Consider the following 13,519-nt stretch of genomic DNA (forward strand, 5'->3'; position numbering starts at 1 on the left):
TACACTGCAGAGGAACTCTGCCCACTCCAGAGGGATCTAGAGAGTCGTAGAGGAAAAGGAGGTAATCAGATGGGTAAAGAGCTCAATCTCAATCCATGACAGAATTAGAAAATGGTCCAACCAATGCCTGGGGCAAGAATGCCACTGTCTATGAGGCAAAGGGTTAGGAACTCTGAGTCTGAACCTTGTCCAAGAAAGCGGCAGTGAACACCATGGGGCCAATTCACATGGAGCACAGATGGGAAAGAAAGGCCAAGTTAGAGCACCCCTTGGACACTGTTTTATGTATTGAAGCCACAAAGAAACGGGCCAAATGATAACCCCCATTGCTGGTGGGTGTGTAACACAACACAGTCGAAGAAAATACTGCGGAACTGCAAATCAGTGGGACTGTTTGGAACTCTCAGGCCACTTGTCGCAGCGCAGCGGGGAGTGGCTGGCCCCTGGGAGCGAGGTCAGAGAGAAGAGAAGGTCCAAAGAAAGGGCCGCAGCAGGACAGGAATCCAGAGGGACCAGAAAACAGACGGGGGTGGCTTTAGGCATCAGCAACATCAGACAAATCACAAGAGGAATTCAAAATCCTAAATGCTGCCCTTGAGCAAAGGACAAGAACGGTTCCCAGAAAATCCCTGTGGTGCTATCGGGCTCCATTTCCCTCCTGACATGGATCAGAGCCTCACGACACGGAGAGGTCTGAGCCATCTGCTGACAAGGCCGTGGGGGAATGGTGACCGGTGTCTGCTCGATGGGGGCAACTTAGCAACGTGGGTCACATTTATACAAATGCCACCTTCCTCTGGCCGGTCATTCTGCTGCTGGGGTTTTACCCTGGTTACATCTGCATCCAGGAAACAGTGACAGCCGCAGGCAGAGGCCAGGTTGAATGAGCTCCGGTGCAGTTCTCTGATGGGGTGCAAGGACGAGGCCACTCCCCCATTAGGAGAAGTCTCCAGAACATTAGGTGCAGGAGCCAAGAGGCAAGGGCTGGGTGGTGGAGGGGATTTGCTACTTCTGCTTTACAAAGAAAGGAGAGCGTGTGTCCCTCCCTGCCCCAGCTGGCATGGGCTGACACAAGGAGAAGTTAAGCAAATGAAAGCAACTGGGCGAGACACCTGTCCACCACATACCTTTGATATTGTCTTGATACTCGAGCCACACGAACGCGTTACTTTCCCGTGTTTCCAATCTGCCATCGTGATTTTGGTCATGCATCCCCAGGAAATAATTCACACTCACCAAAGAGAGACTGGAGAGCACTCGCTGCCGTGCTATTTATAACCATATCCAGCAGGAAGCTAAACGTTGAACATTTGGGGAACAGTTTAATAAACCACCATACAACACCACAAAGCATTACACAGACATTTCAGCGACCGTGACAGCCATTTCTGTGTGTTTCTGGATAATACACAGAGCAAAGAGCGGAATTCAATAAAGCCTGTACATAAGGACTTCCCTGCAACCAAATCAACAGTTGCATTTGGTTGCTGGAAGTCATACCTTTTTGAAACATTGATGTATTTCAATAGATTGTTGGTATTTTTTAAATAGATCGGTGGGGTGGAATGATAAATAGGAAAGGCCAGCAGTCCTCTCCTGGTGGCCTGTCCCAGGGAAGACATTCCAGGCTGGGGAAGGGATTCTATTTACATCATCGGCTCTCAACTCTACCAGACATTACTTTGTTTTTACTTTAAACATTTCTGCATGCCCCAAAGCATGTGGGAGGCCTGGCATCCAAACAGGGCACAACACCCCAACTCCTGCTTGGAGCCATGGGCAGATAAAGGCCGAAGCGGGGTCCCAAGGCAGGGCTGCTGGAATGGGGCCAAGGGATGCCCATAGCCAGCCCACACTTGCTCTGTGCCAGGCCCCTGAGGGCAGACAGGTGGAAAGTGTGTGGCCCAATCCAGTCAGACAAGTTAGGGGTGCCCTCTAGCCAGGCCTGGGACAGTCAGGGCAAAAAGACCACAAACAAAGGCACAGAGGCTGGAGAGAACTCGGCATGTTCCCAAACTACAAGGCTCAGGGGAAGGGGGGAAAACATAAGGTCAGAGCTGGACCAGGAGCTCGAGCTCCATGCTGTGGCCAAAAGGAAGCCTTTGGGGCTATGGAAGGATCACAGGGGAAGGCAGGGTATGCCAGAATCTGGCCACCTGTCCGCCTAGAGGGAAAGGACTCCTAGGAGGAGTATCCCCCTACCATCACGGGATGGGGACAGGGGGAGCTAGCAAATCTTTCTTGGGATGATCAAGGACAATAGCACTCTGACAGGAGGGGGTTGCCTGCATGAAAGAAGACCAGGCGTTGATGCCCCCCACCCTCAGCGGCCACTGCCCCCGCCACCACCCCCGCCACCGCCCCCTCCCTGGCCCCCGGCGTCTGGTGCTCCTGACATCATGAGGAACAGGACGACGGGAATGATGTACATCCACTGTGGGCCAGACAGGAGGATGGGACGGTGGACAGACAGACAAAGAGAGAGACAGAAAGAAAAGAAGTGAGTATGAGCCAGATTCTGCCAGGGCAGGGAGGGTGGGGGAGCCAGCATAAGGGGAGGCCACGTGAGGGAAGGGGGCCCAGGTCCCCTACATCACTACAGGTTGGGGAAGGGCTGGTGAGGCACAGGGTGGGGTGGAGGCGGGAGGGGGCTCAGTCCTCACTCAGGCCTCCTGCGGCGGCGGCGTGGGCCCCGGGGCGGCAGGACGCAGGGCTGTGAGCAACACAGCCCCCCCGAGAATGAGGTGCCACTGAGGAGGGAGGGGGCACAGGTCAGGGCCAGGGGTGGCCATGGGGTCCTATGGCCACTGGGGAGGGCAGAGCTGGGGCAAGTGGGTTCTTGGCCTCTCTGGGCCTCAGTTTCCCGGCAGTGCAGCTGTCAGGAGCTGCTGGCAAACCTGAGGCCCCACTGGCACCACACTCAGGGCAGTCAGGCTTGGCATCCTTCCACCCACAGTGGCCTCTGCTGTCCCCTGCCCTTGTCTTGGGTAGATCACCCTTCTGCCTCAGTGCCCCCAGCTCCTCCTACCAGCCCCAGCCTGGCAGCACAGGCCCGTCCCCTCTCCAGCTCCAGACCAGCCTCTTGAGCATCTCCACCCATAGCCCTGCCTCCCCTAACTGTGCCCTCCCAAAGCCAAAGGCAACCCAGCCCCACCTGGAGGACCCCACCTGTCCTCTCCTTTCCAAATCTCCCCAACCCATTGCAATCTCTGCCTCCCTCCCTTCTTCGGCCTCACAGCACCTGCCCAGCTTAGGGTTTGTCCCAGCCCAGGCCTCATCCCCGCCCCCTCCTAGTACTGACCACGTCCCTCCCCTGACCACCACCCTCCTCACTGCCCTTCCTCCAGACAGCAGACAGGCCTCTGTTCAACACCAACACAGCCTGTACCGCATCTGCCCCCAGCCTGAAAGGCTGCCCCCGTTTCCCAGAAAGGCCTGGCTCTGGGCAGGCCATATGCTGAGCCTGAATACCCTGTGACCACCGCCAGGTACAGACCAAGGCAGAGGCAAGGAGCACAGCTCAACAGTCCTCCCCGACCCCATCCAGGCCTTTGGCTGAGCCCCGGTGCCAGGGGACAGGCCTGGAGGTGACAGGCAAGCCCCTCACACAGGAGGCCAGAAGGAAGAGGAACAGGCCAAGGGCCATGGGGGAGAGAAGGGCAGAGGGGGGACTCAGGAGGGAAGGGACCAGGGTAAGCAGAGCTCCACTCACATATTTGGCGAAGAAGGACTTCTGTTCCTGCGGGTTCTTGGCCTTCTGGGCCTGCTCCATCTCCAGGCGCTCAATGAAGGCTGCGGTTTCGGGACTAGGGGTGGGCAAAGGAGAGAGGCTATGGGGCCGGGGTCAGCCAACAAGGACACAGCAAGGGCAGCAGCAGGATGGCTGAGCGGAGATTATGGGGGGTGCTGCCCACGCCCCTGCCCTGCACCCGCATCCTGGAGCACCCGCACCCCGCGCGCCCTCACCCTGGGGCGGTGGCCGGTGGCTGCAACTGCACAGACGTGTTGAACAGTTCCAGGTCTACATCTTCCACTTCATGGCCCCGGCAGCCCCCGGGGTGCGTCACCACTGACACGCCTACCACATTGCCAGCCACATCCACGTGCAGCGTCAGCTGGTCTGAGAGATGCGACTCCACCAGGGAGCACTGGGGTGGGGCGGGGCAGGGGGATCAGGGTTGCCACCCAGACCTTGCCTGCACCAAGACCCCCAAGCCTCCAACCCTTCTCACAGGGCCCAGAGGATCTCTCAAAGCTCTTCATGGTTCCCCCCTCCCTTGGGCACAAGTCCAAGTACAACAGCCTCCCCATGAAGTCCTATGCTGTCCCATCAAAGGGCCCACCACCCGGACCATCCCCCCTCCAGCCCTTGAGGGCAAGGCCAGGTATGAGTCCTTCCTGTCCATAAACGCCAGGTCACAAATGGTGGAAGCCAGGCTGGGGCAGGTGGGAGGGCCCAAGGACAGTCCCATCACTGACTCACCGCGGGGACGAAAGAGGAGACATAGCTGCCAGCTTCTGAGCCATCAGGGGCCCCAGGGCGCTGAGGGACCCGGACCCGGTATAAGCCGTTCAGGGCTGCCACATCCTGCAGGGCAGAGGAGGGCAGCAGTGAGGACAATGCGCAGCCCCTGCCAGGCCTGGACCACCACTGGGCCCAGGGGACCCTTCCCCCGTCTCACCCACCTGCATCCCCCTCATCCCTAGCTCAGTGGTGGTGAGTGAGGCCAGGAGCCACTGGATACTCCACCTTTGGGAGAAGCCACTGTAAGCGCAGTAGAGCCCAGCCCAGGGAAGAAGTGAGTCCCAAGGACATATTCCTCAAACCTGGATCCAGCTGCACCTAGACCCACCCCATACCTGGACTCCCCAGCCACAGAAGTGACAGCTGTAACAAAGAACCACGTAGGAAGCACAAAGCACGGCTGGCCAGAATGGACTACCTCCCACAGGAAGGGCGCCCACCGGCACTTGCCTGCCCACGATAAGACCTGTGTCCCCAGCCTCCCAGGAAATTACATCCAGCCAAAGGGAGAGAGTGCAAGTGTACTGTGGCAGCTTTTGTGGGCCATCCCCAAAAGACAACTTCTCTCTCTACCCCTCATTTTTCTCTTCCTCTGGCCTACTGCACCTCCATGCACCATCCCTAGGGAGGACCAAACCAGGCCTGGCAGGAGCCTGGCCTTGAGGAAGCCACGGGATGGGCTATGATAGAAATAACCTTTTATTTAACTGTGGCCATTCCAGGGATCTCTTTCTCCTCCCAAGCAAATCTCCTTCTAACTGATTGTAAAGCATCTTGACTGAACCTGGAGGAGTAAGAGGAGCAACGATATGAAAACCATGAGAGAAAAGGATGTGCTGCGCAGAAAGAACGGCACAGGCAAAGGGCAAAGGCCCTGAAACACGCATGGCGTAGTCCAAGGCACAGGTCCCCCCACACCCCAAGCAAGCCCTGGGTGCCCTCCTCACCCGAAGCCGGCCCCGCTCCTCCTCATTGAGCTGCCGCTGTGACAGGGACAAAGTGCCATCCTGCTGGTTCCAGAGCAGTGAGCCCCGCTTCCGAAAGTGGGCACTATCATCTGTGGGGAGTCAGGACTCAGAAGCCACCCCACCACTGAACCCCAAGACCCTTGCAATGACCAGGCTGCTTCCCCCTCCCAAGCCCCCATGTTCCCACCTGCAAAGTGGAGACCCCGACCCCACCCCACCCAACCCCACCGCCCCCCCCCCCCCGCCACATCCCACCCTCCTATCCCACAGGGCAGCTGACAGCAGATGTCTGAATGCCACAGCTTCCAAGCCCTGCCTCTGCCTCGCCAGGTGACCCAGGGACCGTCACCTCATCTCTCTGAGCCTCAGTTCTCCCATCTGCAGAACAGAGGGGCTTCCACCCATGGGGCCATGTCAGAACCAGTGGGGCTTTCCCGAGCAGAGGCCAAGGTCTGAGTCAGGAGGTCTGTGGAAGCTCCCGGCTTCAGCGTTTCTAATAAGTGCCCCAGAGTTTGGGGGCTCAGACCTCTGGACTGTACTGACCTCTGTGCTCTGAGAACCTAAACACCTGAACCATAGTTGTTTAAGCTGGGCTATAGAGCAGGTCCTGGCTCTACCATTCACTTACAGATGTGATGCCCCTCTGGGCCTGCTTCCCCTTCTGGAAAATGGGGCTCTCTCTAATACCTATACATTGCAGGGCTGCGGGGAGGGCATTAGAGTGAATACACCCAGAACTTCAGCACCTAGTGCAGGCCACAGAGTGACTGGTCTGAGAAGTCCGCTCTACTGTTGCCCCTAGGCAACTAGGATGTGTCTTACAGTAAAGGGAGTATTCAAAGGTAGAGTTCCTTCTCTCTCATGCCCTCCCTGCCCCAACCTTCCCGGAATAATGCAAACACATTCTGAGGGGCAAAGCTTTCAGTAAACGAAAGGCATGTCTCACATTGGGTGGCATCCAAACCCAAGTTCTTGACTTCACAGGACACCGGCTAAGTACCCAGTCTAGGACGTTGCTAGACTTACCGATCTCGAATGAGTGCTCCAGCAGCAGCCCCACCGTGCCACAGCCCTCACCCTCTCGACCTTCTGCTCCGGCCTGCAGGTGAGAGAGAGGTCCCCAGGTGAGGACCATCAGAGCCCGAGGCAGAAGGCAGGACTGCCGGATCCCAAGACAGACTCAGGCTGAAAGAGGAACCTTACTTTCATATTCATATCCAAACACTGACACCTGTCCACCGTGATTCCAACGGGAACTGCCCATTTCATGAAAATTCATGATCTGGATGGTCCCCAGAAACCCAAAGCCTGCAAAGAAGTGTAACCTTGTTTCCAAGGCAACCATCTCCAGTTCCAAGGCAAGTATCTTCATGCCTAGCATCGTAAACATTCGTGGGTTAAAGGATACCTGAGATTCCTTCCCAACCTTATATACAAGTGGCCTCTTTTTTTTTTTTTTAAGATTTTATTTACTTATTAGAGAGAGAGAGACAGAGAGGGAACACAAGCAGGGGGAGTGGGAGAGGGAGAAGCAGGCTTCCCCCCCGGGGGCAGGGAGCCTGATGTGGGGCTCAATCCAAGGACTCTGAGATCATGACCTGAGCCAAAAGCAGACGCTTAAGGACTGAGCCATCCAGGCGCCCCTACAAGTGGCCTCGTTTACACCTTAACAGCCACAACAAAGACGCCCCTCAGGCTAAGGCTCCTAAGGCTCCACGCTGTCGACTTTTTTTTTTTTTTTTTAATTTGTAAAAAATTTGTTAGATTTTATTTATTTGACAGAGAAAGATCACGTAGGCAGAGAGGCAGGCAGAGAGCCAGGCCGGGGTGGGGGGAAAGCAGGCGCCCTGCTGAGCAGAGAGCCCGATGCGGGGCTGGATCCCATGACCTTGAGATCATGACCTGAGTCCTAGGCAGAGGCTCAACCCACTCAGCCACCCAGGCGCCCCCACGCCGTCCACTTCTCCAAACTCAAATTTCTCCTACCTCTGCATCCTCCAACCACGCCCTTGCACCTACGCAACCCTCACCTGCGCAACTCGGTGTCCAGATTTTAAACCTCCAAATCAAGATACCGCCCTCCTCATGCATATGCAGGAAGCACCTATCCTATTACTCCAGAGCCTCTCCGCAGTTTTCCTTTTAGCCGCCCCTACGTCTCATTTGCCAAAGCTCACCAGGGCCACACCTCCTCATGCATATTTAACGATGCGGATTCCCGGCGTTCCAACGTTAACACCGGGTTCTTGCTCCAACCTCCTTCGGCGCGTCCTCGTTTTTAAAGCACCGAAAGCCCAGGCGCCAAGCCCATCCAAGCCCCGCCCTCATGCATACTCACGAGATAGAGCCTTCCTAACTATACTCACTTTCACCTCTTCTCCTCTCTTGGCCCTGCAATACCTCCTTCCCACTTTATCGGACCTAAACACCCGAGACCCAAGCTTTCCGTCAGCGCCGCCCCCTGTGCAGAACCAGTGAGTACTCACCCCCCGCAGAGCGGCTCCGGTTCGGCAGCCACTGCCCCGGGCCCGGCTGGGGACTGCTGCTGCCATCAGCAATAGCAGGAGGAGGCGAGCAGCCACCACACCGACCGCCGCCATTTTGACCGCTTCCCATCAGGCCAGAGGAGGAAACGAGCCGGGCGCTGGGAGCTTGCCGCGCAAACGCCTGCGCCAGCTCTTTGCGCCTGCGCACTAGCACCCTCCCCCTACCGGGGTCTGACACCAGACCCGTGGCGGTAGCTTTACCCAGGTATCTGGGCACCGCCCCCTATGATGACGTCACAACAACGGGCGTTTCTTCGTTGACATTTAAGCCTGGTCTGCCGCGTTGTGACGTGTAGAGCCCGCGGCGCCACCCACCCGTTTTCTCTGGCGGCACCTCCCTCCGCTCTCCCCATGGGGCGGGGCGTTGCGATGATGCGGGGGCACGAGATTAAGCCGGCCCCCAGTGGAACAGGTGAGGAGGGACCAGGTGGGATGGCAGGTGAGAGGCGGATCCAGGCCTGACTGGCTTGGACCTGGTGAGGGAACCAGGTGAGGGATGGGGCTGGCGTTGAGAAATCCTGATGGCCAGGATTCCCCTGCTGGCAGAGTGGGACTTCCTGGGCCCTGCAGGAAGGGGAGGGGTCCCCGGCCCAGTCTCCTGGACTAGACCCCTGAACTTTGCCCCTCTAGAATGCCCCCTGGTTCCGGGCTATCCTACGGGCCGGCCTGGACGGCTCCAACGCCACCTCCTGAGCGGCGAGTTCGACCAGCTGCGAGACTTCCCCATCTTTGAGAGCAACTTTGTGCAGGTGTGGAGCCCCAGAACCCCCTGACACTGAGCCTTACCTTGAGCCCTGACCTCCTGACTTGAGGAACCCCTGACCTGTCGACTTCTGACCATTCTCCCATAACGTTCATCTTCTGGCATTCTGGATCAACCCCCACCCCCATGCCTCTACACCTTTAGCTTCTCTGTGAACCCTGGCCTCTGATTCCCTTGGTTCATTTTCCCTGACCTCACACCTGGATAACTCTTGACTTCTGACCCCAGGATGTCTGACCTCAGACTCAGTGTTTAATACACTTGGCTCATGACCCTTAACCCCACCATTCCTGCCTTCCATCTATCTGCCTTCTAACCTCTAATCCCTGGCTCCAGGTGACCCGGTTAGGAGAAGTCGCCAACAAGGTCACCATGGGGGTGGCAGCCTCCAGTCCAGCCCTGGAACTCCCAGACCTGTTGCTGCTGGCCGGCCCTGCCAAGGATAACGGACGCTTGCAGCTCTTTGGGTGACTGCCCCCATCCCAGCCTAGACCTCCTCCTTCCCCATCTGTGGGCATCCTGGGCCCCCTCCCTGCAGCACCTCCTCTCACACAGATGACTCCCAGTGCCAGGAGTCTTGGATAGCTGCCAGCCTGCTGCGGGCTGCTGTACACCCAGAACAAAGGGAGGGCAATCCACGGGGGCTAGAAATCAGAGCTAGATGGACATGAGAAGGACAGTCCTCAGTCTCACCCTGGCAAGGATCAGGAGAATAACCATGGATGCGGCGCCTGCTGCATACCAGGCACACTGTAGGCCATGAAGGTAGTCTCATCGCTGACATACTCATATGGTGCGGCTCCTTAGTCCCATCCTTTGAAGAGATAATCTGAGGCCCAGAGAGGGGAGCCACTTACCCAGAGACCCACAGTGGTTCAGGGGTTGGGTTGGGATTAGAATCTCAGGTTCCTCATCCTTATTGACCTCATGATTCTTTTTTTTTTTTTTTAAGATTTTGTTTATTTATTTGACAGAGAGATAGAGCCAGAGAGCATAAGCAGGGGGAATGGCAGAGGGAGAGGGAGAGCAAAAAGAAGGGAGCCTGGCTCAGGGCTGGATCCCAGCCGGCCAGGTGCCCCTGACCTCATGACTCTTGAGCTCCAGTGCCACACTAAACACAAGCCCTACAGGTCTTTTGTTTTCTCTCTGAAAAAGGAATGCAAATACACATCAAGGTACAAAACATACATAGCACAAAATAACACCTTTCGCCCATCCTAGGCTCCTGCCTCTAGCTGCCAATAACAAAACATGTACATACGTGTAGTATACTGTAAAAGCATTCTGCCAGTGGCTTTCCCTTTTTTTACTACATCTTACAATTAAGGAGAGAAAGGGAGGAAAGGAAGGAAAGACTTACATCACACACACACACACACACACACACACAGGGGTCCACAGTTCTTTGTCTGCAGTTCTGAAACCTAAAAAGTTCTTTTGCAACCCACTTGGTGGCAGAATCTGATTCTGACCTCAACTAAATGAAGGCTACTTACAGCCTTTAATGTATCCCCCCTGTATAAGTTTAGAACATTCCACAAAGCAGTATGCTGACACCTTATGGTGCACCGGGGCATTTTCGCTTCTTGCTTCTACACTGCTTCTTTTCCTTTCAGTGCTAATCTGTCCCACCAATCGACCTCACCACTCACTGAGTGGTGAGCTGCAGTGGGAGGGACACTAATGACAGTGCCAAGGGGTGCTTGGAACCCCTTCAACACCATCCCCCCAAAAAAGCATACCGTCAATTTAAAAGCACTGAACTTGCTCTGCAAATAATGCATCAAGACTCACCAGCCCCTAGTCCTTCACTTCTAGCCTGCAGCCTGGAGCTGGCCTGGGCCCATTCTATAAGCATTTTATGGGTGTTCCCCCTTCCTTTAAAACCAGGGGCAGGGGGCACCTGGGTGGCTCAGTGGGTTAAGCCGCTGCCTTCGGCTCAGGTCATGATCTCAGGGTCTTGGGATCGAGTCCCGCATCGGGCTCTCTGCTCGGCAGGGAGCCTGCTTCTCTCTCTCTCTCTGCCTGCCTCTCTGCCTACTTGTGATCTCTGTCAAATAAATAAATAAAATTTAAAAATAAAATAAAATAAAACCAGGGGCAGGTGTATACTACTTTTCCTCTCTGCTCACTCCTTCATCAGCACTGTATCAGCATTCATTTTATATCAACATAAGTACAAGCCCCATATCCTTTTTTGGACTCCCAAGTTTTCATCTGGTGCTGTTACCATCCTGCCTGGGTTCAAATCCTGACTTCACCTCTTCTTCACTGGCTTTGGCCAAGTTCCCTACCCGTCTGTGCCTCAATTTCCCCCATCTGGAACATGGGGATTAGAGGAGAGCCCACCTTCCCAGGCTCTCAGGGGATAAACTGCGTAAATGTTTGTGAAGCCCTTGGAACAGCCCCTGGCAAGGGGTCAGCGCCTTGTAAACGTCAACTGTTATTCTGCCACTTGGGGAATGTCATAAAGAGATGAAGCCACCTACTGAGGGACAGTAGTGCCCGGTGTCATGGGATTGCAACCAGTATGGTAGGCAGAGGGCATCCATGCACACAGGAGTGAGGGTGTCTGTCCCCAGAGGTAGCACTGCCAGGCCAGAGGGTGATATATGGTTGCCCCATCGTGGATAAGACTTGGGTCCAAATCCCTGCTGTGTGTATTGGGCCAAATGATCCACCCTCTCAACAAGCATCCACTGAGCACCAACCATGTGAGCCCTGGGTACTTGGGGAGCAGCAGCAAACAAAATGAGATCACAATCTCTGCCTTCAAACTCCCCCTCTGGGAAGGCAAACAGAATAAATGACAATTTGTTCAAGGGGGGAAGGTTTGTGGAGACATATGGGGCAGCCCAGAGAGAAGGCGTTTTTTGAGAAACACAAGATTAAGGGGCCAAGCCATGGGGCTGGTTGGAGGAAGATTCCCACCCTGAGGCAGTGTCGGACAGCAAAGAGGCTGGTGATGCTGGGGCTGAGTGAGCGAGGGGAGTGAGCAGACAGGTAAACAGAGGAGGCGGATCCTGCGGGGCAAGGTCAAGGTGTGGAGGGACCTTGCCTTTACTCTGAGCCGCAGGAGTCACCGGAGGGACGTGAACTCGGGTGTTGGCCGGCGCCCTCTGGCGGCCGCATGGGAACGGAGCGGTGAAGGCTGAGGGAGCTCCCTGGGCGGGTGGCGGGTCCCAGCTGGTGGTGGAAGGGGTTACAAGTGGCCGGATCCTGGAGACGGTGGCATTTTAATGGTGGAGCTGTCAGGGTTTGTGCAGGATTGGATGAGGATATGAGAGTAACGTGGGGTCAGGAGCAACCCCACGACTTCTGACGGAGCAGTGGGAGGATGTAGTTAGGATGCGGAAGGCAAAGAGAAGCAGGTTTGAGTTGGGGAGGTCAGGAATTTGGTCGTTGGACCTGTTATGGGTCTGATGTCATTCTCATATTCAACTGGAAATTTCAAGAAGGCGGCTACCTATTGAAGGACCAGCGGGAGACACAGAGGTACTATGCGGATGGAAAAAATTCAAGAGGCAGAGAAAGTGAGAAGGGACTGTCTCTGGGCTGAGAGAGGGGCGTTAGGGTGGGCGACTCCGACCCTGAAGGCGCCCGGGATGAAAAGGCTGCCGAGCCACAGAGCGTCAGAACCTGAGGCTGCCCCTTTCGCCCTCCCAGGTTGTTCCCCTTGCAGTTCGTCCAGCTCTTCGTCCACGACGAAAGCCGCTGGCAACTCAAGGTCAAGTTCCGCACCGGCCGCGCCTTCTACCTGCAGCTGCGGGCCCCGGCCGAGAGCCGAGACCGTGAGTTCGGACAGTGGGTGCGGCTGCTCTACCGACTGCGTTTCCATTCGGCCGAGGGAGCCGTGCCTTTCACGCAGGAGTACTCGCCGGTGGAGGATGGAGACGACGAGGACGACGAGGACGACGACCTGATAGAGCGGGAAGAGGTGGGAGGAGGGGCGGGGATGCTGGGGAGGAGGTGGGGCGGGGAGAGGGCGTGGCTGGGGCTGGACTCCGGGGTTGTGGGGGGGGGCGCTGGAGGAAGCAGCTGGAAATTTGGACTACCCTGAGCTAGGGCTGGGAACCTGGACTACTGAGTGTGTGGGAGTGCTGGGGGCCTGGATTCCTGTGGTGAGAGCACAGGGCGCCAAGGAAGGCCTCACTCCTGAGTCCTGGAAGGGTATGAAATCTCTGTGTAGAGACAGCAAGACCTCAAGCCAGGGCAGGGTTGGGGACACGAGCCAAGTTTCTTAACTCCGCCAGCCTCTCTCCCCTTGACCCACTTCAGTGGGATATGTGGGAGGGACACCTGGGCCCAGAAGGGCTAGGGTGGGCCAAACCGGATGTCCAGTTCCATATAAGGCCAGGGGAAGGAGAGGAGCACCAGTCTTTGAAGGTGGGAGCATTGAAACCTGTGGGGTGTCTTCCTCTTGAGACACCCCACTCCCCCCACCTTCCAGGTAAGTACAAAAGTCACTCCACCTACCCACCCCCAAACTGCTGATACATCCGCAGGTCAAGACCTCTGAGACAAATTCTTTCTTATACCCAGATTCAAGCCATGGAAGCCAGACTTGACCCACACACCTCTGAACTCTGGGGACTCTGATTCCTCCCAATACCCATGAGGTCACCAAAGGACCAGAGATCAAAGTACCCTATCTCAGGGCCAGAAAGATGAATTATTAAAGTTAATAAAGATCGACCACTTAAGAACCAACAAGCAG

At 56.1% G+C, this 13,519-nt stretch overlaps 2 protein-coding genes across 4 annotated transcripts; one reads left to right on the plus strand and one right to left on the minus strand.

The window, feature by feature from the left end:
- Nucleotides 1–1,302: 1,302 nt before the first annotated feature.
- Nucleotides 1,303–8,177, minus strand: EMC10 (ER membrane protein complex subunit 10). Of its 2 annotated transcripts, XM_082710178.1 has the most exons (8): nucleotides 7,980–8,177; nucleotides 6,520–6,592; nucleotides 5,473–5,582; nucleotides 4,484–4,588; nucleotides 3,967–4,148; nucleotides 3,713–3,806; nucleotides 2,664–2,750; nucleotides 1,303–2,434 (listed from the first exon to the last, which is right to left on the minus strand). In XM_082710178.1, exons 1-7 carry the CDS (start codon nucleotides 8,091–8,093, stop codon nucleotides 2,664–2,666), a joined length of 765 nt encoding a protein of 254 aa, XP_082566304.1. In that variant the 5' UTR covers nucleotides 8,094–8,177; the 3' UTR covers nucleotides 1,303–2,434. The 2 variants fall into 2 exon arrangements, with proteins under 2 accessions (XP_082566304.1, XP_082566303.1); XM_082710177.1 differs by lacking the exon at nucleotides 2,664–2,750.
- Nucleotides 8,172–13,512, plus strand: GARIN5A (golgi associated RAB2 interactor 5A). 2 transcript variants are annotated; one of them, XM_082710180.1, is made up of 5 exons: nucleotides 8,172–8,451; nucleotides 8,670–8,788; nucleotides 9,139–9,269; nucleotides 12,469–12,739; nucleotides 13,345–13,512. In XM_082710180.1, exons 1-5 carry the CDS (start codon nucleotides 8,391–8,393, stop codon nucleotides 13,399–13,401), a joined length of 639 nt encoding a protein of 212 aa, XP_082566306.1. In that variant the 5' UTR covers nucleotides 8,172–8,390; the 3' UTR covers nucleotides 13,402–13,512. The 2 variants fall into 2 exon arrangements, with proteins under 2 accessions (XP_082566306.1, XP_082566305.1); XM_082710179.1 differs by having other exon boundaries at nucleotides 8,178–8,478.
- Nucleotides 13,513–13,519: the final 7 nt, after the last annotated feature.

This window comes from Mustela nivalis (assembly GCF_964662115.1).
Source record: "Mustela nivalis genome assembly, chromosome: 18".
In the NCBI taxonomy this organism is placed as follows: Eukaryota; Metazoa; Chordata; class Mammalia; order Carnivora; family Mustelidae; genus Mustela; species Mustela nivalis.